The sequence below is a fragment of the Candoia aspera genome, chromosome 3 (assembly GCF_035149785.1).
Source record: "Candoia aspera isolate rCanAsp1 chromosome 3, rCanAsp1.hap2, whole genome shotgun sequence".
In the NCBI taxonomy this organism is placed as follows: domain Eukaryota; kingdom Metazoa; phylum Chordata; class Lepidosauria; order Squamata; family Boidae; genus Candoia; species Candoia aspera.
The window spans coordinates 152214304-152241985 of NC_086155.1; the positions used below are offsets into that span (position 1 = coordinate 152214304).

At 41.2% G+C, this 27682-nt stretch overlaps 1 protein-coding gene across 1 annotated transcript; it reads left to right on the forward strand.

Annotated features, from left to right (window-relative positions):
* The first annotated feature begins 119 nt into the window (after positions 1–119).
* On the forward strand, positions 120–26555 carry CD226 (CD226 molecule). Its single transcript, XM_063299953.1, has 5 exons — positions 120–199; positions 4896–5098; positions 5496–5840; positions 20015–20356; positions 26464–26555. Exons 1-5 carry the CDS (start codon positions 120–122, stop codon positions 26553–26555), a joined length of 1062 nt encoding a protein of 353 aa, XP_063156023.1.
* Positions 26556–27682: the final 1127 nt, after the last annotated feature.

Consider the following 27682-nt stretch of genomic DNA (forward strand, 5'->3'; position numbering starts at 1 on the left):
AAAGATGTCTGTTTTATTAATGCTGTTGTGAAAAAAAGTGTTGCCTCTTTGTGACAGTGACCCAGTCCTGAGATAAAAGGAGGGGACTCTGCATCTGTTGCTGCCCTCTAGCCAGGACCATGGAAGACCATGGAGACGTCAGTGATAGTCAAATGTTTCTAGAAGAGTTTGAGGGGGAAAAGATCATGGTGGGAAAAACGTAAACCTGAGATGTAAAATATGCTAATATATGTTTAGCCTGCCACATAGGTTGCTTTTTAAAAAAAGAAAACAGAACAGGATTGTTTGACCGATAGTGAAATATTCACTCTGCCATGCTTAAGATGCCAAGTCAAGTAATCTGATCTTACACTTTATATTGCTCCTTTCCCTGGGAAGTTGTGAAGAGATCAACGAAACATTAAGTTCCCTTCAATCACCTTCTGTCTCATAGTCACAATGCTGAGTGCCTTGCTTTAACATAAATAATATTTTAAATCCATGTGCATTTAAGAAGAAAAATATAATCTGTGGATCCCCATCCCCTTAGTTGAATTTGAAATGCAAAAATTACATTTCAGTACTGTTCAATAGTGTGCATCTGCTTTGGATCTTGCTGAAGGTATTTAATTACTGATGTTCAGAGCAACAAACTAGCATAATAGTTGGTTCTTTTTATTCATTCATTCATTCATTTCCCAGCCAGCCCCCCCCCCAAAAAAAAGATCAAAAGTTTTTGATCATTATTTTCTAGCAAAATAAGCATCACTTGCAAAACCATATCAATCTGTATGTCTTTTAACTTCTCTGTTGTATAATTTAGGTAGCTTTCAGTTACTTCATTTGATTTACCATTGTTTCAAAGAAGTAGAAACTAATAAAATGGGGCTTCATTGAAAAGGAAGACTGAATGAAGGCCATTTTCTAAACCAGATGCTTGATTGACTCACTGACTGATAGTGATTTTAGTGCTATATCTAATAATTTCTGTTTGGTCACATTCCCACAATTAAATGCTGATCTGAAAGTTCAAAACGAGGTATAGCCGCCATAAGAATCAGTTTTTTAAGAGAATATACCAGCATTATATGCAAGACCATAAATGGTGGTGTTTACTTGGTATAGAAATTTATGCCTGAGGCTTAAGTTTTTGCATATACCAGAGCACCAGAAAAATGATCTCAAGCTATTTTTTTTTAATAGTAGTTTGCTCTCTTTATTTCTTGATTTTAATACAATCAAATACCATTTGACAGGAAGCTTACAGCATGTTTACTATCTCTTAATAATTCACCAATTAATGTCTACCAATCCCAGTTGATTATGTGAACAGATTCCTTTGGAAGATACTGTGTCCTAGATAACAGTTGTACGTGCAGTGTACATGCATCTCCTAAATTTCAAGTTATTGTTGGATATTTTAATGGGATAAAAATCATTTTTAAAATATAAATGAAAGGAAAAGACTTAACAGCAACATGACCTTTTCTATGATAACTGTAGTTGAGGCTTCAAAATTTAGGAAGAAAAAAATGGCAAGTGTGACCACAGTGTGTGGAACATTCTGTGTGTTGTGGAGGAAATTTCTAGCATAGTGGAAATAGCAAGTTAAGTCTGTGGGTTGCTTGCTAAAAACCATAGATTTAAAGATAATTTGTCAGTTGCAACTGCAACAAAGGGCAAATATTTCAGCTGCAAAACATCACACAGAGGCATCAGACAACCATGTGTCGCCAAATTACTATATTTTTTTCCCATACTGGAAATACTCAAATATTCAAGCATTTAGGTCAGAAATGCATTGGTGGCAAAGGAGCAGCCAGACACCCCTCCTTAAAGCCAAGATGGTGGGCATAAAGGCTCATTTGGATTTCCACCTCTCTTTAACATGCATCACATGCATGTAAAAAAGGGCCAGGCTTTGATCACATCACACCCCCCTTCTAATATATTGTGGATCATCTTGTATTCACCTGTTTGATGAAAGCATTAGGTATTCAAATTTAAAATAAACCTCTCACATCAATTTAATCACAAATTTATTAAAATTCAAGACACCTTGTTAAACTTCAAATTATAACCTTGGCCCAGTCTTGCCCTTCGCAATCCCATGTTGGATAACTACAATTTAGATTAGTGTTTCTTAACCTTGGCAACTTTAAGATGTGTGGACTTCAACTCCCAGAATTCCCAGGCTGGGGGATTCTGGGAGTTGAAGTCCACACATCTTAAGTTGCCAAGGCTGAGAAACACTGATTTAGATTGTGCTAACAGAGATTAATTGCAGTCTGACTTCCTGAAATGAAGCATCTTCCATTCTGTGAAGAAGAATCAGAAGCACACATAGCAATGCCCTTGCCAACGAAGCCTTCCTTGACGCTACCTGGGAAATATGGACAGCCTTGAAGCCCCCATCATTCTCCAATACCAACTAGAAAATGTCCTTTGGGTGGAAAAACAATACACCAAGAAGGACAAGGTAGTTATTGTAAAAGCCATCTGCCTGACAAAGCAAGCTAAATTAATGTCCTCAGATAGAAAGATTTTTTGCAGCAAAACTTACGTATCAAGAGGCATGTTTTGTAGGAATGGGTTGAATATCCTTAATTTAAGACAAAGCTGTGCCTTTGATCAAATGGCAATTTTTATTGTCTGCTCTCCTTGGAGTCTGCAAAAGTACAAAGTCCATCTCAGACAAGAAGCAGGCTTTCCTTCTCTTCAGCATTTCTGCAGCTTCCAGTCAGGACTCTTTGCCAGAATCAATCAGGACTTTTCACAGAGAAATTAAAATCTCAGAATAGCTATCTGATTTAAGAAGGAAAGACAATACAAATGATAGGATAAGCAGATGAAATGTGGAGTTCCAAATGTTGGGGAAGTTACAGCAAGATCCTTGTGCTGCTGCTGCCTCTGGCTAATCCTGTCCTGTTTTATGCACCTCTTCAAATCATAATCACTACCTACCTCTGATGGTGGTATAGTGCAAGGCATAATTTATGTTGGCATGCTACTTTGCAGCCCTTGGATAATATACCTGATATGGGAAAGCACATTGTGCTGCTGTCCTGGGTAGAGCCTTTTATGTAGCATTTTACTGAGTAACTTTAAATTAAATATGATGGAATTTCTGCATATCATCCTTGGAACATTACAACATGAACAATGAAATGTTTATCTTGTTTTCCAGTATCTCCATTTCACAGCTAGGTGATACAGACTGGGAAATTATGTTTCAGCCAATGTCATTCCTTATAGTACTGTTAAGATGTCTTTTATAACTTGATGATCTATATTTGCTGTCTAATATACAGCTTTTGTCTATTGGATTAAAACTGAATTTGGTTGGTTGGTTGGTTGGTTGGTTGGTTGATATAGCCACCCATCTCACACAAGGTACTCTGGGCAGCTTACAAGGATTAAAAACACACAGAAAAACCAACAACATGTAACCCCAGGCACTCAAGGATAAACAATAATCCTACTCACAGGGGGAAAATACATATTGACAATAGCAGAGCTCATCTAACCATCTGGCCCAAATGTCGGGAGGAACAGCCAGGTCTTCAGAGCTTTATGAAAGACTATCAAGGTCGGGGCCATCCAGATCTCTGGGGGGATGCTGTTCCACAGAGCAGGTGCTGCTACTGAGAAGGCATGACTCCAGGGTACAACAAGATGACATTGTTTAATAGAGGGGACCTGGAGAATGCCCTCTCTGCTAGATCTGGTGGTCTGAGCAAAAACGATGAGGGGATGCTAACCAAGATTTACATCTATTGGAATAACTAGGAGCTTTCCTATGTTGGAGAATGGGAATGTGTTAGTGATTCTAAAAAATGAAGTGGGAGATATATAACTCCACCCATAAGTCTAGGTCAACTCAGTTTTTGCAGACTTTCCTGCCTCTGAACTACTAGGGGTACCAACCTTTGAACTGCTTACCCAGCAACTGTGGATGGGGCCTATGAAAGTGGTAGTCCCAAACCCGGCAAACATGTTAATTATTATTTCAATTTCAAAGCTGTCTGACTTAATAGCGACTCTGAATGGCTTAAAGACTAGGTAGCCTAAACCTAGCCACAAGAATGTGACAAAGGTAAGAATGAACATACATTTCACTTAAATACAGTTTATGATTAGACTATTAAAGACTGGTATTGATTAAAATACCCAATCATTACAATTGTCAGGGAACTAGCAATCTTCGGTTAAATATCTTACAATGCAAAGTTATTTTCTGTGCCAAACTTTGAGGTGTAACTGTAAATCATCTCTGAATCAGCCCCTTTTGCTCTTGAAGGGAGTTTTTTTTTTACAAGGTAACACCTTTTAAGGTCAGTATATACACAGCAAAGATTTATTCTCAAATTCAGTGACTGCCTTGTGTGTCAAGACAATATATTTAGGCTTCATTGGTTCAGCCCAATTGATGGGGGCAAATTGAATTAGTTTACTTGGCTGGAATGGAAGCCAAGGGGAGGCTTTAAGAGTCCCCTGACAAAGAGATTTATTTGCAACAAAAAATGTCCCTTTTATCAGAGGGAGGGAGGGAGGGAGGAAGGAAGGAGGGAAGGGACATAAGTGTCAGTAGGCACCGTTTTACAGATAGCAGCAAAGTGCACCCAAAGCTTCCAATCTAAACTCTGAGAGAGAAAAACCCAACTGTGAGAAAAAAGGAACCACTTCAGGAAGCTGATCAATCAACCAACCAACCAACCAACCAACCAACCAACACCAACCAACTCTCTTAGCAGAGAGTTAGTGTGCAGAGGTAGTATTGGAACTGATCTGAAAGGTAAGAAAGTAGACTATGGTGTCTTAGATTGTTATGGAATTATTCTTAAGCTACATAGATAGAGAAGAGCCCTGGCTTTAGGAACAGAAAGGGTCAGTGAGTTTCCTGTGTCTCTGTACAGACACTCCCACACTACAAAAGCTTCCAAAAGTGATGCAGCCCTTTGTCTTGCTTGCTCACTTCAGTCAGATAAAAATACTACCATCCCAACCACGTGGGCAGGAAACACAGAAAGCACAGATGAAGCCCTCTCGGTCCTTTTAGTTGCACTGAAGATGAATTGCCTTGTGATCCTGGTGATTGTTCTTCTACAATCCTATCAAGGTAAGACTCGTTTCTTAACTAATAAATGTCTTCCTTGTGGGTCTTACACTTGCTTACTTCCTGTTAAGTTCCTTTGAAACCTATGGAGCTTTGAAGTAATTTATTCAGATAGAAGTCAGACCATTTCTATTTGTTTCTGGTGTTGCAATCCTACGAAGTTTACTTAGAAGTGAACCCCAGTATGTTCAAAGTGAATTGGAGAATAGAGAATTGTAGCCAATATTATAACTTCATCATATTGCTGTTAGTAATAACTTCAGAGATGGGTTTGCTGAGCTTGTTCTTCAACTATAAAGGGTTTGGGTTGGGAGAAACATTTTGTTCAGTCGGTGCGGCATGCGTTAATTGTGTATTTTGGGGACTCCATGTTTAACAAAATAAAAATGTCCTGTTTTAGGTAGTGCTGCTTTCATGGCAGAAGGAAAACATGTGGACTCAACTGTACTGCTCTCCAGTGCCATGGCTCTTAAATGTGTTTGCCCAAAGAATGCATCTATTGCTCAGGTGGAATGGAAGAAAGAAGAGGATGAAAAGAAATGGAACATTGCAGTCTTCAGGCTGCCTTATGATTTGCATATAGAAAGCAACTATAAGGCCAGAGTCCAAGTCACTAACCTTACCTTAAACAACAAGTCCTTGGTTTTTAGCAACACTAGTGAGAAAGATGTTGGTTTTTACCAATGCTCCTTTCATACTTTTCCATATGGGATCTGGGAAAAGAGGATACATGTTGTTCAATCTGGTAAGGTAAATCTGTTTATTTTCACATTATAAACTACTGATGAATTCAAATTCTGGATATTTGCTTTTATGGTCAAAAGGAAATCAAGTTTCATTGAGGATGTCCTCGGGTGAACTTTTCCTACCTTCCCTGAGATATTACACTGAGTCTGAGGCAGCCCATTAATCACCCATAACCACTGATAGTGGGTAACTTCTAAAGGAAAAGGAAAAGGGGTGGAATTTTTAAGCTGGGATGCTGCCAAGGGAAAAGAAGATCTTAACTTTTTCACCAAATGCTTAATTGGTTAACTCCTGCACTGAGCAGGGGTTAGACTAGATAATATCCAATGTCACTTCTAACTCATTAGTTCTATCAAACAATAATTATAATTTTTGGAATAGCATAGCAAAACATCATCTCTCAGATCCACCATTCCTTTACAGATACGGTATCCATCTCTGACTGGGTTCACTCATAGTGTAAAGAATGAATGTGGCTTGTTTGGTTTGGGTTTTGTGTGTCTTGTGAATGCAGCCATTGTGGCTTATGCACTAAAGTTTATCTTAGTTCAGTGTGTGAATCCAGGCTACTGTGCTTTATTCTACAATGGTGGAATAGTACAAAACATAAAGCATCTCTCTTTCTCTTGCATACACCTCTTCCCCCACTTTGGAGCCTCCCATCACTTGCATATAACAGGGAGACTTTTTTTTTCCCGGGAAATAAAAACTTGGAAGTGAAAGAAATAGAGTAGCTATTCCTTGTTCATCTGCCCATCAGTTTTGCACTGTAAAATGGCTCCTCATTTCCTCGCTGCATGGAATTCTGAATTCTTTTCGCTAGGCTAAACATTCCTTTGCAATGTCATTAAAGAAAGGGAGAGAGAATTTATTTGGAAAAAGAAGATTCAAATGGGAAAAAAGATTCAAGAGATTTCACTTCCCTGTTACCTGATCTTGAAAGGATTTCTCTTAACAGAACAAAAATATTTCTATGCATTTGTACATAGCAGGAGACCTTGAAACACAGTGGTAGTAAAAGTGGGGGGGAAAAAAGAAAGAAAAGTTCTTTCTTCCATTCTTCCTTTTTACTACAAATGTGTCTCTGCTCAAGCTATCCACTTGGCTTATAAAATAATTTAAGAATTATGCATTATGCTTTCATGGCATTTGCAATATTTTCTGTCGCCTTCAACCAAAAATGTCAGATTGAAAGTATATTAATCTTCCTCTTTAACAATGAGCAATTTTGCTCTTAAAGAGCATTGCTGGTGGGTTTAGACAGTGATTCAAAGGCTCTTGAGATGGACTTTTCACAGGTACTGTAGATACTTTACCTAAAGAAGAAAAAAATAGTACCAAAGGAATTACTGCTTTTGTTTGTAGACGTTTCAGATTAATTATACTCACTGCTATTTATTCCATTAGCTGCTAGGAGCCTTTAATTTTGGAAGCTGCTATTGTATGTTTCCACATGAACGAAGCAGACTGTATTCCTGGCACTCTTTCATTAACTAACTTTGTCATAGCTGAAAGTTCAATTGCCTCTCACTTTGGACTTTGCTAACTTCTAGATCCTTCCCCAGTCAGGATGTCCTCCTGATGTGTGGACTTTAACTCTTAGGATTCCCCAAATATCCATTGAGTTTGGGGATGACGGAGGATACTGTTGTCTGATGTTGATGAACATATAACTAAACAAGTTGCATTGTTTGCAAAGGCCGCAAGGAAGTTACGAAAGCAGTGTTGACTGCTGTTAATATTAGAGGGGATGTATTGAACTGATATGGATTGTTGTAGTTTTATATGAATTCTGCTAAAACACATGGTTGTAAATAAATGTATATACACACAACTCTTTGGATTCCCCAAATAGCCATTGAGTTCTGGGATGACAAAGGATACTTAGACTGGAGATGGCTGTTTTAGAGTCCCCAGTTTAGACGCTGAATAAATCCTAATGAACAATAGAACAGGAAGGTTCATGCTTAGAAAGTCCTTCATGACAGGAAGATGGATAAAATAATTAGGACAATGTTTGAAACTCATGAGGAACTAGACATTTGCCTTCTATAGCTGATGTCAAAGCCAAATCTAAATATTTGTAAATTTGGCTGACACAAAAATGAACAGATTTAATTCAAATTCTCTTATGAATTAAATCTGTGACTACAGTTTTGATACAATTTTCAGTTCATGTCTATAGTTTTGTGGTAACCATTTGTTGTCATCCATTGTAGCATGAATGTAGTTCAGAATTTATCTGCAATGGCATAATGTCAGAAACATGAGATTTCCTTTCCTCCACTTTTAGAAGTTTTTTAATGAAAAGGAGAAGGTAAATTTCTCAGAAGGCTTCAGTCTTCTGGATCATTGTTAGGAACAAGTTATTCTTCCTTTGTTCTCTGTCCTCACCGTGGAACAATCTTAGCCTAAGGTCTTACCAAGAATCCTAGGCCAATTCATTTTAATGCAGAAACTATAAACTCAGACTTTCCCAACCTGGCTCCTTCCAGATGTGTTGACCTTCAAGTCCTAGGGTCCCCCAGTTAGCACAATGAATGGCTCATCTGGCCAAGAATTATGGAAACTGATGGACAACAGCTGGAGGACATCAAGTTAGAGAAGAGCTGTATAAGCCATCAAGCATAGTTAGGCAGTATGAAAATAGATCTTAAAAGGCTAGTATGTACTGAAAATTTAGAGTTGTATGTCCATAATTTTTCATGCATGGACATATGCTATGTGATAGAAAATAATTTAAAATAACTATGGCTTATGTGCTTCAGCAAAGGATCGTTACCTTGTCATGGTGCTGGAGCTTGAGCACCTCAATGATGCCATGAGCTAAACCGTGAAGGGCCACCCAAGACAGGAAGGTCATGACAGAGAGGTCAGACTAAATGCGATCCCTGGGGAAGGGAATGGCAACCCACCCCAGTATTCTTGCCGTGAAAACTAAATGGATCAGTACAACCAGAGATATGTCGGTATACCATTGGAAGATGAGACCCCCAGGTCAGAAGATGGTCAAAATGCTACTGGGGAGGAACAGAGGATGAGTTCAACTAGCCCCAGACGTGATGACGCAGCTAGCTCAAAGCCGAAAGGATGGCTAGCAGCCGACGGTGCTGGTGGTGAATGGCGAATCCGATGTTCTAAGGATCAACACACCATTGGAACCTGGAATGTAAGATCTATGAGCCAGGGGAAATTGGATGTGGTTATTGGTGAGATGTCAAGATTAAAGATAGACATTTTGGGCGTCAGTGAACTGAAATGGACTGGAATGGGCCACTTCACATCAAATGACCACCAGATCTACTACTGTGGACAAGAGGACCACAGAAGAAATGGAGTAGCCTTCATAATTAATAGTAAAGTGGCTAAAGCAGTGCTTGGATACAATCCCAAAAACGATAGAATGATCTCAATTCGAATTCAGGGCAAGCCATCTAACATCACAGTGATCCAAATATACGCCCCAACTACAGATGCTGAAGAAGCTGAAGTAGAGCAGTTCTATGAGGATCTGCAGCACCTACTGGACAACACGCCTAAAAGAGATGTTCTTTTCATCACGGGAGACTGGAATGCTAAGGTGGGCAGTCAAATGACACCTGGAATTACAGGTAAGCATGGCCTGGGTGAACAAAACGAAGCAGGACATAGGCTGATAGAATTTTGCCAAGACAACTCACTCTGCATAACAAACACTCTCTTCCAACAACCTAAGAGACGGCTTTATACATGGACTTCCCCAGATGGACAACACCGAAACCAGATTGACTACATCCTTTGCAGCCAAAGGTGGCGGACATCTATACAGTCAGTAAAAACAAGACCTGGAGCTGACTGTAGTTCAGATCATGAACTTGTAAGGACTGCCTATTCTAAAACACCATCAGACTCATAAACAGGATCATAAAGATATCTGATTTATTAAAGAATAGTATGCAGGATCACAAAGAAAGCTGAGAATGGAAAAAGCGCGCCAAATGCAAACTAAAAAATCCTCGGTGCAAACGAGGTCCCTCCCCCCATAGAATCTTTCCAGGCTCACAATCCCAGGTGCTCCTAACTGCTTCTGATGGTCTGTGGGAAAAGTCCTTGAGCAGAGCACATAACCCAAACACATTCCATTGAAATGAACATAGATACAGATCTTAGCACAAGGTTTCACAGCAGCTCCCTCCCAACAGAGACACGCATCAGCACCATGGCATGTGAAACGTTACGATGTATAGTGCACATTGAAACAGTGAACATGACATACCGCCCCCCCCCAAAAGAAAGAAAGCATTAAGGGGAAGGTTTTAATGGGTAAGCCAAATGGAAACAATTAACTAAATCAGGAGCATTAACGTGGCAAGCAGGCACCTGTTCAGGATGAGGAAAGTGTTTCCAGCAGATCAGGTACTGAAGGGTGCCCCGAAGCTTGCAAGAATCAATGACCTCCTTGACTTCAAAGTGCTGTTGCCCGTCAATCATGATCGGAGCAGGAGGAGGAGGTTGGGGATGCCAGCAGGAAGAGTGGTAGACAGGCTTGAGCAGGCTGCAATGGAAAACAGGGTGCAAGCGTTTCAAATTGTGAGGCAGATCCAACTTAACAGTAACTGGATTGATAAGACCAACAATAGGGAAAGGACCAATGAACTTGGGAGCAAGCTTTTTTGAGGGCTGTGGGGACTTGATGTATTTGGTAGAAAGATAAACCTGATCCCCAATTTTGAAATCGTGTTGCAAAGAACGATGTTTATCGGCTTGGAACTTGTAAGCAGCCTGGACATCAGCCAAAGCCTGCTGAATCACCGGCCAGGAATCAGCCAGCTTAACAGCCCAGTCGGAGGCAGAACAGGACCGGGGAGGGGCTTGTGGCAGCTCAGGGATAGGAACAAAGTCATGACCAGAAACCACACGAAAAGGGGTCTGCCCGGTGCTCTGATGGACAGCATTGTTGTAAGCCACCTCAGCAAAGGGCAACAAGTCCACCCAATTGTCTTGATGGTAATTTATGTATGCTCTAAGGAATTGTTTGAGGGCAGAGTTCAAAACCTCTGTAGATCCGTCAGTCTCAGGATGCAACGATGTGGACAATGCCTGTTTGGTGCCAATCAATTTTAAAAATGATTTCCAAAACTGGGAAGTGAACTGTGTCCCACGGTCAGTGACCAAACAGGAGGGGCTACCATGGAGACAGTAGATGTGGATGAGAAATAGGTGGGCCAATTGCGGGGCCAACAGGATGGACGCACATGGAATGAAATGGGCTTGTTTGGAGAAAAAATCTTTTACAACCCAAATGACAGTTTGATTCTGACTGGCGGGTAAGTCCACAATAAAGTCCATAGAAATCTCATCCCAGGGATGGGATGGGCTGGCCACTGGCTGCAGAAGCCCCTGTGGTTTCCCCCCTTTTCGCTTTGACATGGCACAAACAGGACAGGAAGCAACATAGTCCTTTACATCACGCCTTAAGGTTGGCCACCAAAATTGACGGTGGACCAAATGCAATGTTTTGACAAAACCAAAGCGTCCAGCAAGTTTATCATCATGGGAACACTGCAAAACATCAGCCCTTAAAGTTTCAGGCACATAAAGGCGGTGATCCACCCACGCCAGACTGTCTTCAAAAGAAACATTGTCTCTATTAGCTAGCAACCAAGTGTCAGATTTCAGTTCCTGGAGAAAGTCCTTCTGTAATTGACAAGGAACTTGCAATTTTTCGCCTCCCAGACGGGGCTGGGGGCGGGGTTGCCTGTGCATGGGTCTAGCTTCAGGTGATGGCAACCAAGCCCAGTTTGGGTTCAGTAAGAACAGTCCCCACTATATCTGCCACGTGGTCAGAGTCCTGAGGTAAACATGACAACGCATCGACCAGAAAGTTTTTCTTTCACGGAATAAATTTTAACTGGAAGTTAAAGTGACTGAAAAATTGAGCCCAGCGAATTTGTTTAGGACTGAGATGCTGGGGGGTGCAGAGGGCTTCCAAATTCCTGTGATCAGTCCAAACCTCGAAAGGGCATTTAGCGCCTTCCAGGAGGTGATGCCAGGCTTCCAAAGCAGCTTTTACAGCAAAAGGCTCTTTTCCCAAACATGCCACCAGCGTTCAGTTTCAGAAAATTTTCTAGACAAATAAGCGCAGGGTTTTAAGTGATTGTCAGAATCCCTCTGTAACAATATAACCCCAGTTGAGGAGTCAGAAGCATCAACTTGGACTACAAAGGGGCATTCAGGATCGGGGTGCTGTAAAATAGGCTCAGCAGTGAAGAGGGTTTTTAACTTCTCGAATGCCGCCTGGCATTCAGGTGTCCAATTCAGCACTGCCCCAGGGTTTTTTTACCTTGCATGTCTCTCCCAAACCCTTGGTACGTAGCAAGTCAGTAAAGGGCAAAGCAATCTCAGCAAATCCCTCGATAAACTGCCAATAATAATTACTGAACCCTAGGAAACTTTGTAGTTGCCTCCGGGTGTGGGGACGTTCCCAACTTAAAATTGCCTGAATGTTTCCAGGGTCCATCTCAATGCCTTTGTCAGATACCCTGTAGCCTAGATAGTCAAGTTGGGTTTTGTGAAATTCACATTTGGAAAGCTTGGCATAAAGCTTGGCATTTCTAAGCTTACTTAACACCTGTTTGAGAAGGCATTCATGTTCCTCCTCAGATTCAGTGTAAATGAGCACATCGTCCAGATAAACCAGGACCCCTTTAAACAAATGATCATGTAATACTTCATTAATCAATTGCATGAAAACTCCAGGCGCCCCTGCTAATCCAAAAGGGAGGACTTTGTACTGAAATGAACCCAATGGGCAATTAAAAGCAGTTTTCCATTCATCTCCAGCTTGTATGTGGATGCGAAAATAGGCTTCACAAAGGTCGAGCTTGGAGAAAATCTTGCCCTTTGACAAATGGGCTAACATGTCTTTCATTAGTGGTAGAGGATATTTGTTGCAGATCGAGATGGAATTTAACCCCCGATAGTCCGTACAGAGTCGCAGTGTGCCAACTTTCTTTTCCCGGAATAGCACAGGGGCCCCAACTGGGGAATTTGCAGGTTCAATAAACCCCCTTGACAGATTTTTGTTGATAAAGTCCCGCAATGCCCCAAGCTCCTTCTGAGTTATTGGATAAATTTTTGGCTTGGGCAATTGAGCATTAGGAATCAACTCTATGGCACAATCAGTTTTCCAATGAGGGGGTAGCTGATCTGCTTCCATTTCTCCAAAAACGTCTGCAAAATCTTGGTATCGATCAGGCAAGCCCTCTAAACATGCCAAACTAGGGTGTGGTGTGGCAATTGCAGCCCTTCCAACCCCCGCTCCTGAAGCCCTCTCCGCGGTAGGGGCTTGGTAAAACCTATCCTTAAAAGTCAGAGTTCTGTGTTCCCAATTTATATGGGGGCTTCGATAAGTCAACCAGGGAATTCCCAGAATTACTAAGGGGTTGCCAACGGGTGCTACTATAAATTTTAAAGTCTCATGGTGGCTGCCCATTGGCATTGCGACAGTTCCAGGGAAATGGTTTGCCGCCCCCCCCCCGCCACCGTTGAACCATCCAACTGTGTGAAGATGAAAGGTTGCTGGAGGGGAAAGCTAGGCAGGTCCAAAGCAGCAACCAGATCAGGGTGAATCAGACACCTGGAACACCCAGAGTCCACTAAAGCCCAGACCTCTGTAGTCTTTGTGCGGGAGCCCAATTTCACTTTTACTGCTAGAGTGGGACAGTCAGCACTCACCATAGCATCTTCGCGCCCATCATCCTCCACCTGCCTGCAGGCGCTCTTCATGGCAGGTGGCTGGCGTTTCCCGCCGGCTCCTTAGAGTCGTCTTCAGCCTCTCTCGAGAAGTAGGATACTTCTACAGCGTCAGCCACCCCCTTGGCTGCCGTCATCTGCCACGATGAGGGTGGCGATTTGGCCAGCAGTTTGCCCGCTTGGTCTCCTGCCTTGGCTTTTGAGCAATCAGCTGCTCAGTGCCCTTCCTTTCTGCATTGGAGACACTGACCCTTCACATAGCGCCGATCTCTCTCCTCTTCCCAGGCTCTATAGCCTGGCCAGGTAGCAGTTGCAGCTCTTTGGGATCCCCTCATGGTGGCTGGTTGCTTTTCACGTTGTTTGGTTTGCATGTAGGTATGCTGGGCGTGCTCAGCCTTGCTGGCCAGACAGATCCATTCATGCAATGTCTCTGGGTCATCTCTACACAACACCCACTGCAGGACGTCCTGGTTGAGTCCCTCTTTAAATCGTTCTATTAAGGTTGACCGAGACCAGTCGGGGATTTTCCCAGCTAAAGCCTTAAACTCCAGGGCGTAATCAGCTACAGACAGTTGGCCCTGGGTAAGATCCTTCAGTGCCTTCTTAGCTCTTGCCTTGGCCAGAAGATCCTCAAAATGCAGCTTTAACGTCCACATGAAGTCCTCAAAATACTCAAGTTCAGGGGAGTCAGCCTCACTTAATTGAACATAGCAGTCAGCTGCTCGTCCCTTCAGCTTGGTGGCAATGGCAGTTATTTTAGCCTCTTCGGAAGGGAAGCATGGTCCAAACTGTTTCATATAACTTTAGCATTAGTGAGGAAGAAAGACAACTTAGTTGGATCCCCGTCAAACTTGACAGAAAAGTATTGCACCCCCGCTCCTGTTGGAGCTAAATTAGCGGCTGCTTGAGTGGTTGGGCCCCAGGTTACAGTAGTTCTCCTGTCTTGCGGTGGGGACACTGATGGACAAGCTCTGCAGGGTGGAGATTCATCCCGGCGCCGTCTCCGGCCCCGCTCCACCGGTGGTCCGAGTGAGGGGATGGAGGATGATTGCATGGAGCTGGAATCTCCTTTGCGCCTAGGCTGCCCGCCCCCCCCCATGACAGAGACAGGGCTTTTAGCATGTGCTCCATCGATTCTAATTTGGCCTCTACCACTCTTAGCCTTTCAGGGGTTTGAGATTCCTCCCTCCCTCGCGTGTTAGGCTGTCTCCCTTCTGATACCATGGTAGATTCTATGTTTGGGGTCAGTGGGAACCAATACTTCCAGGATGCATGGGACATCCCTGGCTGGGGTTCTCCCATTTCATCCAGGTGATCAACTCTGCGGGCGATTCGCTGGGTGCCGGTTGCTCTGGTGCTCTCCCATCTTTGGATTCCTCTCCCTCAGGACTGGAACTCGAATCCTGCCATGAACCTGAAGGTTCTGGGGTGAGGCTCAGTTCTCCGCTCCTGACCGTTGACTCGGGCATCAAGCTAGTCGGCTCCTCGAGTCTCCCGGTCATGGGTTTGGATTTGGCCATCGTTAACTGTTTTCCCTCACAAGAAACTAAACTTGGTAGGTGCTAATGGTACAACTTTGGTGATTCTCAGCATTATTTAAGGATTGCCTATTCTAAAACACCATCAGACTCATAAACAGGATCATAAAGATATCTGATTTATTAAAGAATAGTATGCAGGATCACAAAGAAAGCTGAGAATGGAAAAAGTGCACCAAATACAAACTAAAAAACCCTCAGTGCAAACAAGATCCCTCCCCCCGTAGAATCTTCCCAGGCTCACAATCCCAGGTGCTCCTACCAGCTTCTGATGGTCTGTGGGAAAGGTCCTTGAGCAGAGCACATAACCCAAACACATTCCATTGAAATGAACATAGATACAGAGCTTGGCACAAGGTTTCACAGCAGCTCCCTCCCAAACAGAAACACGCGTCACCACCATGGCATGTGAAACGTTACAATGCACAGTGCACATTGAAACAGTGAACATGACAGAACTTCTTATTGCACAATTTAGGATCAGACTAAAGAGATTAGGGAAGACCCACACATCAGCTAGATATGAGCTCACTAATATTCCTAAGGAATATGCAGTGGAGGTGAAGAATAGATTTAAGGGACTGGACTTAGTAGATAGGGTCCCGGAAGAACTCTGGACAGAAGTTCGCAGCATTGTTCAGGAGGCAGCAACAAAATACATCCCAAAGAAAGAGAAAACCAAGAAGGCAAAATGGCTGTCTGCTGAGACACTAGAAGTAGCCCAAGAAAGAAGGAAAGCAAAAGGCAACAGTGATAGGGGGAGATATGCCCAACTAAATGCAAAATTCCAGAGATTAGCCAGAAGAGATAAGGAATTATTTTTAAACAAGCAATATGTGGAAGTGGAAGAAGACAATAGAATAGGAAGGACAAGAGACCTCTTCCAGAAAATTAGAAACATCGGAGGTAAATTCCAGGCAAAAATGGGCATGATCAAAAACAAAGATGGCAAGGACCTAACAGAAGAAGAAGAGATCAAGAAAAGGTGGCAAGAATATACAGAAGACCTGTATAAGAAGGATAACAATATCGGGGATAGCTTTGACGGTGTGGTCAGGGAGCTAGAGCCAGACATCCTGAAGAGTGAGGTTGAATGGGCCTTAAGAAGCATTGCTAATAACAAGGCAGCAGGAGATGACGGCATCCCAGCTGAACTGTTCAAAATCTTGCAGGATGATGCTGTCAAGGTAATGCATGCTATATGCCAGCAATTTTGGAAAACACAAGAATGGCCATCAGATTGGAAAAAATCAACTTATATCCCCATACCAAAAAAGGGAAACATGAAAGAATGTTCAAACTATTGAACAGTGGCACTCATTTCACATGCCAGTAAGGTAATGCTCAAGATCCTGCAAGGTAGACTTCAGCAATTCATGGAGCGAGAATTGCCAGATGTACAAGCTGGGTTTAGAAAAGGCAGAGGAACTAGAGACCAAATTGCCAATATCCGCTGGATAATGGAAAAAGCCAGGGAGTTTCAGAAAAACATCTATTTCTGTTTTATTGACTCTTCTAAAGCCTTTGACTGTGTGGACCATAACAAATTGTGGCAAGTTCTTAGTGGTATGGGGATACCAAGTCATCTTGTCTGCCTCCTGAAGAATCTGTATAACGACCAAGTAGCAACAGTAAGAACAGACCACGGAACAACGGACTGGTTTAAGATTGGGAAAGGAGTATGGCAGGGCTGTATACTCTCACCCTACCTATTCAACTTGTATGCAGAACACATCATACGACATGCTGGGCTTGAGGAATCCAAGGCTGGAGTTAAAATGGCTGGAAGAAACATTAACAATCTCAGATATGCAGATGATACCACTTTGATGGCTGAAAGCGAAGAGGAGCTGAGGAGCCTTATGATGAAGGTGAAAGAAGAAAGTGCAAAAGCTGGCTTGCAGCTAAACCTCAAAAAAACCAAGATTATGGCAACCAGCTTGATTGATAACTGGCAAATAGAGGGAGAAAATGTAGAAGCAGTGAAAGACTTTGTATTTCGAGGTGCGAAGATTACTGCAGATGCTGACTGCAGTCAGGAAATCAGAAAACGCTTAATCCTTGGGAGAAAAGTAATGACAAATCTTGATAAAATAGCTAAGAGCAGAGACATCACACTGACAACAAAGGTCCGCATAGTTAAAGCAATGGTGTTCCCTGTAGTAACATATGGCTGCGAGAGCTGGACCATAAGGAAGGCTGAGAGAAGGAAGATCGATGCTTTTGAACTGTGGTGTTGGAGGAAAATTCTGAGAGTGCCTTGGACTGCCAGAAGCTCAAACCAGTCCATCCTCCAGGAAATACAGCCAGACTGCTCACTTGAGGGAATGATATTAAAGGCAAAACTGAAATACTTTGGCCACATAATGAGAAGACAGGACACCCTGGAGAAGATGCTGATGCTAGGGAGAGTGGAAGGCAAAAGGAAGAGGGGCCGACCAAGGACAAGATGGATGGATGATATTCTAGAGGTGACGGACTCATCCCTGGGGGAGCTGGGGGTGTTCACAACCAACAGGAAGCTCTGGCGTGGGCTGGTCCATGAAGTCACGAAGAGTCGGAAGCGACTAAACGAATAAACAGCATGGCTAATGTGTCATGTGTCAAGATTTCAAGTCTCTATAACTATTACAGTCCACTAAAAGGCAGTTTAAATGACAGAAATATGAGGTGGTTGTGTGGCAGAAAGAAAACTGAAAAGCCAATCTGTGGCTTAAGAAGCCATAAATCTGAAAGTAGGCAAACCAGTGAACGGTAGCCATAAAAAGGACATGCATGCTTTCAAATCAATGAAGAGGGTATGACATGATTCTTTTTTTTTCCTATTGTAACTATCTGCTGATGAAGAAAAAAAGTAGATGAATATATTAAAAATATGTGTTTGGAGTTGTGTTTCTTGCACTCAGGAATTATAAAAAATTGTCCTGAGTCAAATGCAAAGGGTGGAAAAAAGTTAAAAGCTGTACTAGTCCTATCACACTCCTCTTTCCTAGCAGCTCCCAATTTCCTTCAGCTCCAGTTTCCTTGCAGATGTTTCCTTTCCACTCAAAGTGGAAAAGGGTATTTGGGATGAAATGAAAAGCAATTCACCATTTTCTTCTAGCTTGATTACCAAACCCTTGCATAGCATAATGTATACAGTAGTGATATAAAAGTCATAATATAGTTAGGAAAATTGCATAAAATGTGCATATACAGAGGGAAAGACAGACACATATGGGAAATGTGTGTAAAATTCCATCCATGTTAGACAACTTATTACAGTCATACTAGGTAAATGTGTATTAAGGAATGCTTCTGTCCCACCAAGGTAAAGATCAAAACAGCCTGAAGGGTGGAGCTTCAATGGTGCAGTTGCAGCTGCCATCTTGACTTTTTTGACTCCCTTGTGGACACTCCTGGAGTGATCACACATGTTTAACAACTTCTTCTCTTTTAATAACACTTCTCATTTTAGGAAATTAAACAGAATGATTAATATTTCCTCTGTTTTTATTTATTGAATACATAAATTATACCAACCAATTATTAGGAACCTGGTGTAATGTATAGTTAAAAAGAATTATTTGCAACATATCATAAAATGCAAGAAATAAAAGAGAAAAAAAGCAGGTATAATAAATTGTGAGAGTCAAATTATAGTGATAATAAATCCATTATTTAGTTTGGAAAGCCCAAAGGTACAGAACAATATTTTGCTCAATATCTGAAACACAGTAGGGAGCAAGTAAACTGCTTTCTCTTGCAAGGTTATGCCACAAATATCCAAGTTTCCACAGTTCACTGAGATTAGTTGTTGCTTCTAGATAGACCAGGTAGGGAGCTCTAAAATTCCTCTGATTTCACTTTCTCAATTGCCCATGTTGTCTGCCTTTGTAATTGTGGGTGGGAGAGACTGAAAGAAATGTGTCAACAATATTCATTATTGCACATAACATTTGCTTCCATTTTGAGAAGGGTTAATCAACTCAAATGCAATTTGGATAAGATAGAATTATTCTTGGCAAAGGATGAAGTTGACCATTTTTGTCTGTTTCTCTGGATAGGTGTTTCTCAACCTTGGCAACTTTAAGATGTGTGAACTGGCTGGGGAATTCTGGGAGTTGAAGTCCACACATCTTAAAGTTGCTGAGGTTGAGAAACACTGGATGATTGCCTTCCCTTTGAAAAAGTGGACATTCAGCTTGGGAGTGTTGCTCACCCTGGCTCTTCTTAATCCTTATGGCTGTACCTTGAGAATGTTGTCACATAAAGAACATTTCTTCAGCTTCAGCTGGGACACCTGCAAGTAACCCTAACCTTTTCAGATTGTCCCATGCCCATTTTACCTCTTATTATTCTAATTGTCAGCATGGAATCCTGCACTGGAGGACCTTTTGCAAACCACGGTTGGTCCAAAATCAATCAGCTAGAGTTGTGACTGGATCTCAAAGAAGAGACCATACAGTAGCCCTCTTATTCCAAAACAGCTAGAGAGCTTCCCTCACAGTTTCTACCCAGACTTCCCAGACTAGTATTCACATATAAGTTGGCTTGTTTGGTGGTTGTTTCTATTTTATGGAAGAACTTTCCATCCAAGATTTATTTACCTCCAATTCTTTTAGTTTAAGTGTAAGGTAATGGATATTTTTTTTCTGTAATATTTCCTGGCATTATTCAAGAAATCTAACTGGTTCTCATCTTTTTGATCAACTGATGTTATAGATGCATAGACTTCTTTTTGTTAAATGGTGCTTTTAAGTGTTACTTGAATTTATATTTCTGTCTTTAATTAACTTGTCATTTGTTTTGAGTATTTCTAAAGCAGAAAAGCCAGGTAACATTTCTGAACGTAAATACTTTATGAATAACATTATCCCATTCTCTCAACACCTTACTTTTATTATTATCTTCAAAACAGGGCCTTTTGAGCTTCCAGACTCGTCAAATCATCATGTGACTACTGAATTAGGAGAAAATGTTACCTTTACATATTGGTATGACTCTGATATAGCAGTGAATCGAGTGACATTGGAAAGAGTCCAACTTGACTGTGTAGACTTTATAATCCAGTGTGTTGATTCTGAAATGTCAATCTATGGTTCAGATTATCAAAACCGTGTAGACTGTATCTCTGAAAGAAACAATTCAATTGTCCTTTGGCATGTCACAGCTTCTGACTTTGGAATGTACCGCTATTCTTACAATAAGGTGAATGGAGAAAATGGAACTGGCTGGATAAAACTGACCATTAATAGCCATGGTAAGTTAAGGCATAGAATTATTATTATTATTCTAAACTTATTATTTATTATATGGGAGTCTATGCCCACTCCCATAGACTCTTTACAGAATGCGAACTCTGTAAAGAAAATGTTAGCAAAACCTTTGCAATGCTCTTAAATAAATATATGTTAAATTGTCCTATAACTGGTAAACATCTGAAGAACAAAAGAGAATGAAAAAAAAATGAAAGCATTACCTTTGACTGAATGGTTAAAGAGTAGGCAGGAAAGGAAATGTTGCAAAGGTGTTAGGAAGGAAATGTTGCAAAGGGGAGAGATGTCAAACTAAATGAAAAACCTTCTCCATCAGTTTAAGCAATGAAGAATAACCAGATCTGTGTCCTAGAATAACACTGAAACACACAAGTCACACTGAGGATGGAAGCCCCACTTTAAAAAAAAAAAACCTTTGCCTTTTGCATTTGTAGAGCTCTGTCTCTTGGATTCTCGACATCAAATTAAGAAAGGGCCAAGACAGTGGTGTCCATACTTAGTTTGTTCATAGAAAGTTTTCTCATGGGTTCCCTGGGTCAGATAACAGTTTGCTTTAACACAAAGGAAATGTTGAAGTTACAAAGGTGCCTTGTACCACAGTCTATTCAATCGGTATTGTTTTGACTCCAGCTGGCCGCAGCTTCCAAAATGTCAGGCAGACGTGTTTCATTGCTGTGATCCTTTCCAATTACCTGCAGATGCCACAAACTGAACACACTGCAAAGCAAGTGTTCTGGCTGAGTTATGGCTCAGGCCCAAGAGTACATCTGAGTATCAGGAAAATATCTCTTCTCTTCTTACCACTTATGAGCTTAAGCTCTTTTCTGAGATCCCTTTGCAACAACCTCTTCCTAGTTTTGCTGCCCTTCTATTAATTTCAGTCTAGGAGAGCTCCCACCATAGCTGAATAGGCCACTCCAAACCTGGGGTCCAGGTATTTTTGTTTATTTATTTATCAAATTTTACCACTGCCCATCTCCCCCCCAAAGGAGGGACTCTGGGCGGCTTACAATAAAACAAAATTTAAAATTCAATGACCTTATAAATACAATATAATATAGATAAACAGTAAACATAATAAACATAAACATAATAAAAATTCTGATGGCAAAATGTTATACCTCAATCTGTGAGTATTGGGCACTAGCCATCCCCACGTGTGACTGTCCCCCTTCCTGCTCCAGGCATGATGACAGAACCAGGTTTTTAGTTGTTTATGGAAGTCCAATAAAGAGGGGGCTTGTCTCACCTCTAGGGGAAGCATGTTCCAGAGGGCAGGAGCTACCGCAGAGAAGGCTTGTTTCCTGGACCCCACCAGATGGAATTCTTTTATGGATGGGATCCGTAACATGCCCTCTCTGCATGACCAGGTGGGGTGAATCGATGTGATGGGGAAGAGGCATAGCCTGGCCCCATGCCATGTAGGGCTTTAAAGGTGATAACCAACACCTTGAATTGGACCTGGAAGCAAACTGGGAGCAGTGCAGCTCGCGTGGCAAAGGTGTTACATGTGCCCACCTTGGGGCACCTAAAATTGCCCACACGGCTACTTTCTGGACCAGTTGTAGCTTCCGGATATTATTCAAGGGCAGCTCCATGTAGAGTGCATTACAGTAGTCTATATCTTGTCTAGAGATATCTAAGTATCTTGTCTAGAGAGCCCAAGCGATAGCAGGCCTCCTTCTCCACTCTTCTATATCTTCTCCTGTTCTTCCTGCCTTTTTACACTTCTCTTTTCTACTAATCCTTGTCTTTTCTTCTACAAGTTTCTCAGCAGTTTTGGTAAAAGAGGGAAGTATCGAGCCAGCCAAAGTCGGTTAGAAAATAATTAAGAAAAATAATACACTGCCTGCGATAGAAGGATTGAGAAAAAGTAGAGAAGACTTTGCGCAGGAAACCAAGTGAATATGAACATAACAATGTTAACATTAGTAGCAATAACAGACAGTGACAATAAACTTGCAAGCCCCTCTTTTTTTTTTTTGAGCCATAAAATATATAAGGTTTCTTGATCACGATGCATCCCAATCAGAATGGTATTGCTGGAACATAGAATCAAGGCAGAAGCTTCCTTTCACAGACTGGTCCGTCGCAACCCTGATGTTTTTTCCTCATCGTCAACCTCAGCCATTCTCAGTTGTTGCCTTTTTTTCCCTTTTCATGTACCTCATTTATCACCTTTAATAGAATCGGTTTCATTGTTTGCTGGCAGCGATCCTTTGGAGCTCCTTTGCTCTCTGCCTGGATTTCATGGTTTTTGTGACTGCTGTGCTGCTGATCCTGATTCTGGATCATATGATATGAATGCTCATCCTCTAAGTGTGTGGCAGCACAGTTGATTAAAAGCTCTTTTATATTTCAAAGCAGCCTTAGCCAGTTTAGGAACTCCAGTATTGTTGTTCCTGAGCAAACGGCATAGGGAAGGGCCAAATTCCAGAAAAAAGGTGGAATATTTGAAGGTGGCAAAACTGGATGAGTTTCTGTTTTACCAGAAAAACACAAGGGAGGAAACTCACAGAGGTGGAACTGCTGCTTAAGCATAGCACACCTTTGCTTCATCTGGTACATGGCTCAGTACTTCTTGCTGTCCCAGACCTGTTCTTACAGTTTGTATTCTTAGCAAACATTGTAAACCTTTTCGTGGCAAAGCACCTAACAAGTGGCTCTACCTGCTTGTTTGGGCTGAGTGTGTTGTAACTGTCAAGCCTGTCAGTGTTCCTTCTATAGAGCTGCAATCGAGGGGCAGTGAAGATTGAAATCACTCACCCACACGTTTCTAGGGCTAAACAACAAGGCACGCTTAATACGTATTTCCCCCTTGCAGATGGGATGGGTGTCAGAACATGTGATGTACCTCTGGTTTCTACATTTGGTTTCTAAGAAATATGGCTTTTATATTAAAACAGATGGATATTTATGTGAGCCTTGAAATCCTGAAAACAAAGAAAAGAAAAAGACACAAAACTTCCTGTGGTTGCATATCAGTCACTACAAAGAAAGAAAGAGCATCCTGGCATTATTTATTCTAAAACTTCATTATTTTTTAAAAGATTCTGAATTAAATAAAATAAATAATGACTATAAAACCAGGATCATTCTGAAACTAGACTACCCCATCAGCTATTATTAGCCAGATAGCAGAATGCTGGCAGATCTACAAATGGCCCTGATAAGCAGCCCAAGTTGTCTTGAGTTTGCAACTTTCCTACTGACTTTGCAGCAAAGCTGGTAGTTTCTTTCTGCAGAGTTTGGAGTGGGGGAAGGTTGAAACCATTTTTGAACACCAAATCATTACTCCAAATCATGGATGCCCCAAAATACTGATGCGGATGCCTTGATGGATCTCTATTGGTTGCTGAGCCCAAGTGGCCTCTATGCAGTTGATGGCAGGGGTCAAGGGTTGAGGGACTCTGAAGAAGATACCATCCATAGGGTTATGTGCTATCCAGCACTAACCCTGTTCAGTCACCTAGCCAGTCAGCCAGCTCTCTCCCCCATGCCAGCTCTGAACAAATACTTTGAAACTGGAGGTGTGAGGCTTCCGGTGGGAATGGCGGACTGAATGACTGTGCCCACTGGCTTGGTGGGCAGAACTGTGCACAGTGACTTTTTTTGGGCTCAGGCAGGTCTTTCTGAAGCCCAAACACATTCTCCGGATTAAGGAGAATTCCTGGAATCACCCCATCTGTCCTCCAAAATGGCTGATTGTAGCCAGAAGATTGCAAACTGAGCTTCACATTCACCTGGTGAATCATCTGGGAGGCATGGGATTTCATCATTTCCAAGCTGCACTGTAGCCTTAAAAGGACACTAAGTTCAGCCACCCCATTTCTTAATCACCAATTTGTGTTTTTTTAAGCACATGTACCCCAAGAGAGGCTTTTTACAGTGAGGAGAAGCTGGCTACCTTGGTGCTTAATGTTATTTTTGGGTTTACTTCTTAATAAAAAAATTCTTTCAAGTTTTGGATTTTATTTTCCTTCCAAAGGAAACAAAGATTGAGACTAAACAATTGTCTCTCCTGTTATTATTTTTGTGCTAAATTTGAAGATATTAGCATTTTCCTACATGTTGAATCGGCTGATCTGAACCTTCAGTTTTCTGTTTGCTTTCTCTTGAGAACGTTCCGTTCACTCTCACTTCCTGTAAACAAGCTGCCGGCTTTCAATTTTCAATTTTCGCTGGGAGGTCATTTGAAAGCTCTGGACTGCACAGTTCTAGGCATCTGCATGGGATAAGAGGAATGGGTGACTGGAATCTGAAGCCCCAGATATTAGTTAATTTTGCCTAAGATTTGTTGCATTTTTGAAGGGGACACCTAGACCCCAGAACCCCTAATAAAATTCATGTCCTACTATCCGCATTCTTCTGAAATGATTCTGTCCCAGAGATGCTGTAGAATCTTCTGCCTGGATTAAGTGAGGACACATTATTTAGCCCTGCAAAACACAGAGCCTCAGTACTTTAGCTGCAGCAAATGAGTTTTAAAAATAGATTGAGAAATATAACTTGCCGTAGGATTTTATGCCAGGAAAAGAGAAGGGCCAGCAATTCCCATCTGATTAGTGACAGTTACTGCATTAAACCTCATTTTTGTATGCTGAGAATTATTCCAATCGAGAGTGTGTTGGCTCTTTCAGCTTTTGAAGTCACACACCAGTGATATGCTTATTCCGCAGCATAGCTTTCAGGAATAGCCTGGAAACACAGTGTTTCAGCTTTATTTCTCAGAAGGTCGTCTGGGGTGTTAAAAATCAGCTTTACCTGGATTTTCGGAAGATGGGTCTGATTAGGCTCTTTGGACAATTGTTATCCTCCTCAGCCTTTGAGATTTGAATCTCCAGATATAACATGTAGGCCAGTGTTTCTCAGCCTTGGCAAATTTAAGATGTGTGAACTTCAACTCCCAGAATTCTCGGAGTTGAAGTCCATACATCTTCAAGTTGCCAAGGTTGAGAAACACTGATATAGGCTATCTCCTTGCAGGCTTTCTTGTTTTCATTTTTTATTTAAAGAAAGTAACCCTTAAAGGAAGTGTCATAGATGCTCTAGGGTTCTTATTAAGAGATAGTATCTAAAGCCTGCCTTAACACAGAAAGCAGGAATTGTATTATTTGCTAACAGTACAAAAATTGAACATCCTTAATATCCTGTTCTCAGATGACTATCTTGGAGGGTTTCTTCTTTGTGGAAGCCCTTGATACTGTCCTGGACGCAAACTCTTTTTTCACCCCCCCCATCTTAACACCTCTTGAAATGAAGCTTAAGATAAAGAACACGCCCTGAAAGCTATCTGTGATTGAAAGATCTTCACTCATATTGTAAGGTGAGGTAACTCCATATTGGAAGGTGAGGAAGAAGAACCAATGGCTGTACAGAACTGGACTTTGAAGACTCCCTCCAAATGGCTGTGCTGACTAGCACTGTTGGGAGCAGCCCTTGAGCTACATCTAGAAGCCACAGGTTTCTCCAGCAATGCTGTGCTGTTATGGTCTATGGCAGGGTTTCTCAATCTTGACAACTTTAAGATGTATGGACTTCAACTCCCAGAATTCCCTAGTCAGCCCATCTTAAAGTTGCCAAGATTGAGAAACACTGGTCTAGGGTTAGCAAACCCAATGATCTCATATGAACATGTGCCAGGAGCTGCTCACAGAAGGATGTCATGATGCCTGATCAACAAAATATAATGTATTTTGAATCTTTTTCATCACCTTGGAGCCCAACAATTTTCTTTCTTTGTACTTAGCCTTCATACACTTGGACTACTTCATGGAGTCTCTTCCATAAACACTACATGGCTACAAGCATGGCACTGTTTGTGCTCAAAATAATGTCAGCTAAAGTGGAACAGCTCGATTTTCTAAGTTGTTACAATTACAATGAGATAGTTACAATTATCTCAAAAGATTAGCCATTATCCTGCATTCCATACACTCTGCTCTGGTCTTCTTGTTCTTCTCATTTCTTCTTGCGTATTTTAATCTTCCTTATTCAGAGCATAAGTTATCTGAAATGCCATCTGATTATGTATTATTCAGAAAATCAACTTTTCCCCTTATTAATTATATTTACCATATTTCCTTTGCAGCACCATGGATTACTCAGCTGCACATGATTTTGATTGTTGGAATTGCTGCCTTTTTAATCCTAGCTATTGTGGTCATTCGTCATAGAAGGTAAGATATTATTCTATACTATGGTGGAATGCACCAAAAACTCTGTACACTGGCATGAGTTCTAAAGCTTTACCTGTAGATTATCAAGTTAGCGTCATGCTGATTTCCATAGAAAGAATGATAAGGATGTTGTATTCTCTGGAAGCTGGCATAGAAGCATTTAGAGGAACCTATCTTGCTGATTTTTGCCAAGGAAAACCTTTTTTCCATGCCTCAACCTGCAGCAATTGGTTGAAAATGTTCAATTATAAGTTAGTCAATGGACCTTTGCTAATACATAAAAATGTGGCTTTTGTTCCAGGCTTCTGTCTTTCAGACTCCCATTCTGAATTTCACTGAGAGTCTGAAATTATTTATAAATATAGATATTTCAATCCAATAAAAGTATACAAAACAAACAAAAAAAGAGAGATAGAAATAAGATAAAAAGGACATTAAAAAAACCACATACAGTTATGCTTTCTGCCTTTCTATCAAGTAATTATCATCTTAATTTTTCCCCATTCTCTTCTTCCATTCTTAATCCCCGAATCCCAAAATCATCAATTCAATTTTTTCTTCTTTCAACAAAAAAGTCCATATAAGGTTTCCAGTCCTCCCCCCCAAAAAAAACATTGTTGGAAAGTCTGAAATTGTTATTGATGGTAGGGGTACCAATAGAAACTGCTGCACCACAGATTCCAGGTGAAGTTGATTTGTGTAATATGTCTACTCACCTATACATCTTGATTTAGTTGTACAATTTAAAAGAATTTAAGTTTAGCAATGATAAAAGTGTTAACAGTTAAGGAGCCATGAAATTATTATTGTTTGTTTTTTGTGTCAACAGAAAGAAGAAAAGGATTAAGAAGATGAGAGATTACATAAATTCTCGTAGACAGGTAAGTGTAGATGGAGATTTTTTCTTCGTTGGACTCTTTTTAAATCAGTATTCTCATTGTGGGCAAGGGATCCAAACCATATGGAAAAAAATATTTTTTATAACCGCATCAGTTACAATGTCCAACTCCTAATAGGAGCACATGAACAAAGAGATTCACACAGAGCCTCATTAATCAGGTTTAATGGAAGGAAAAAGGGGTTAGGTTAGTATATACTAGGCCTCACATCACTACATGAAGGCAGGGTTCC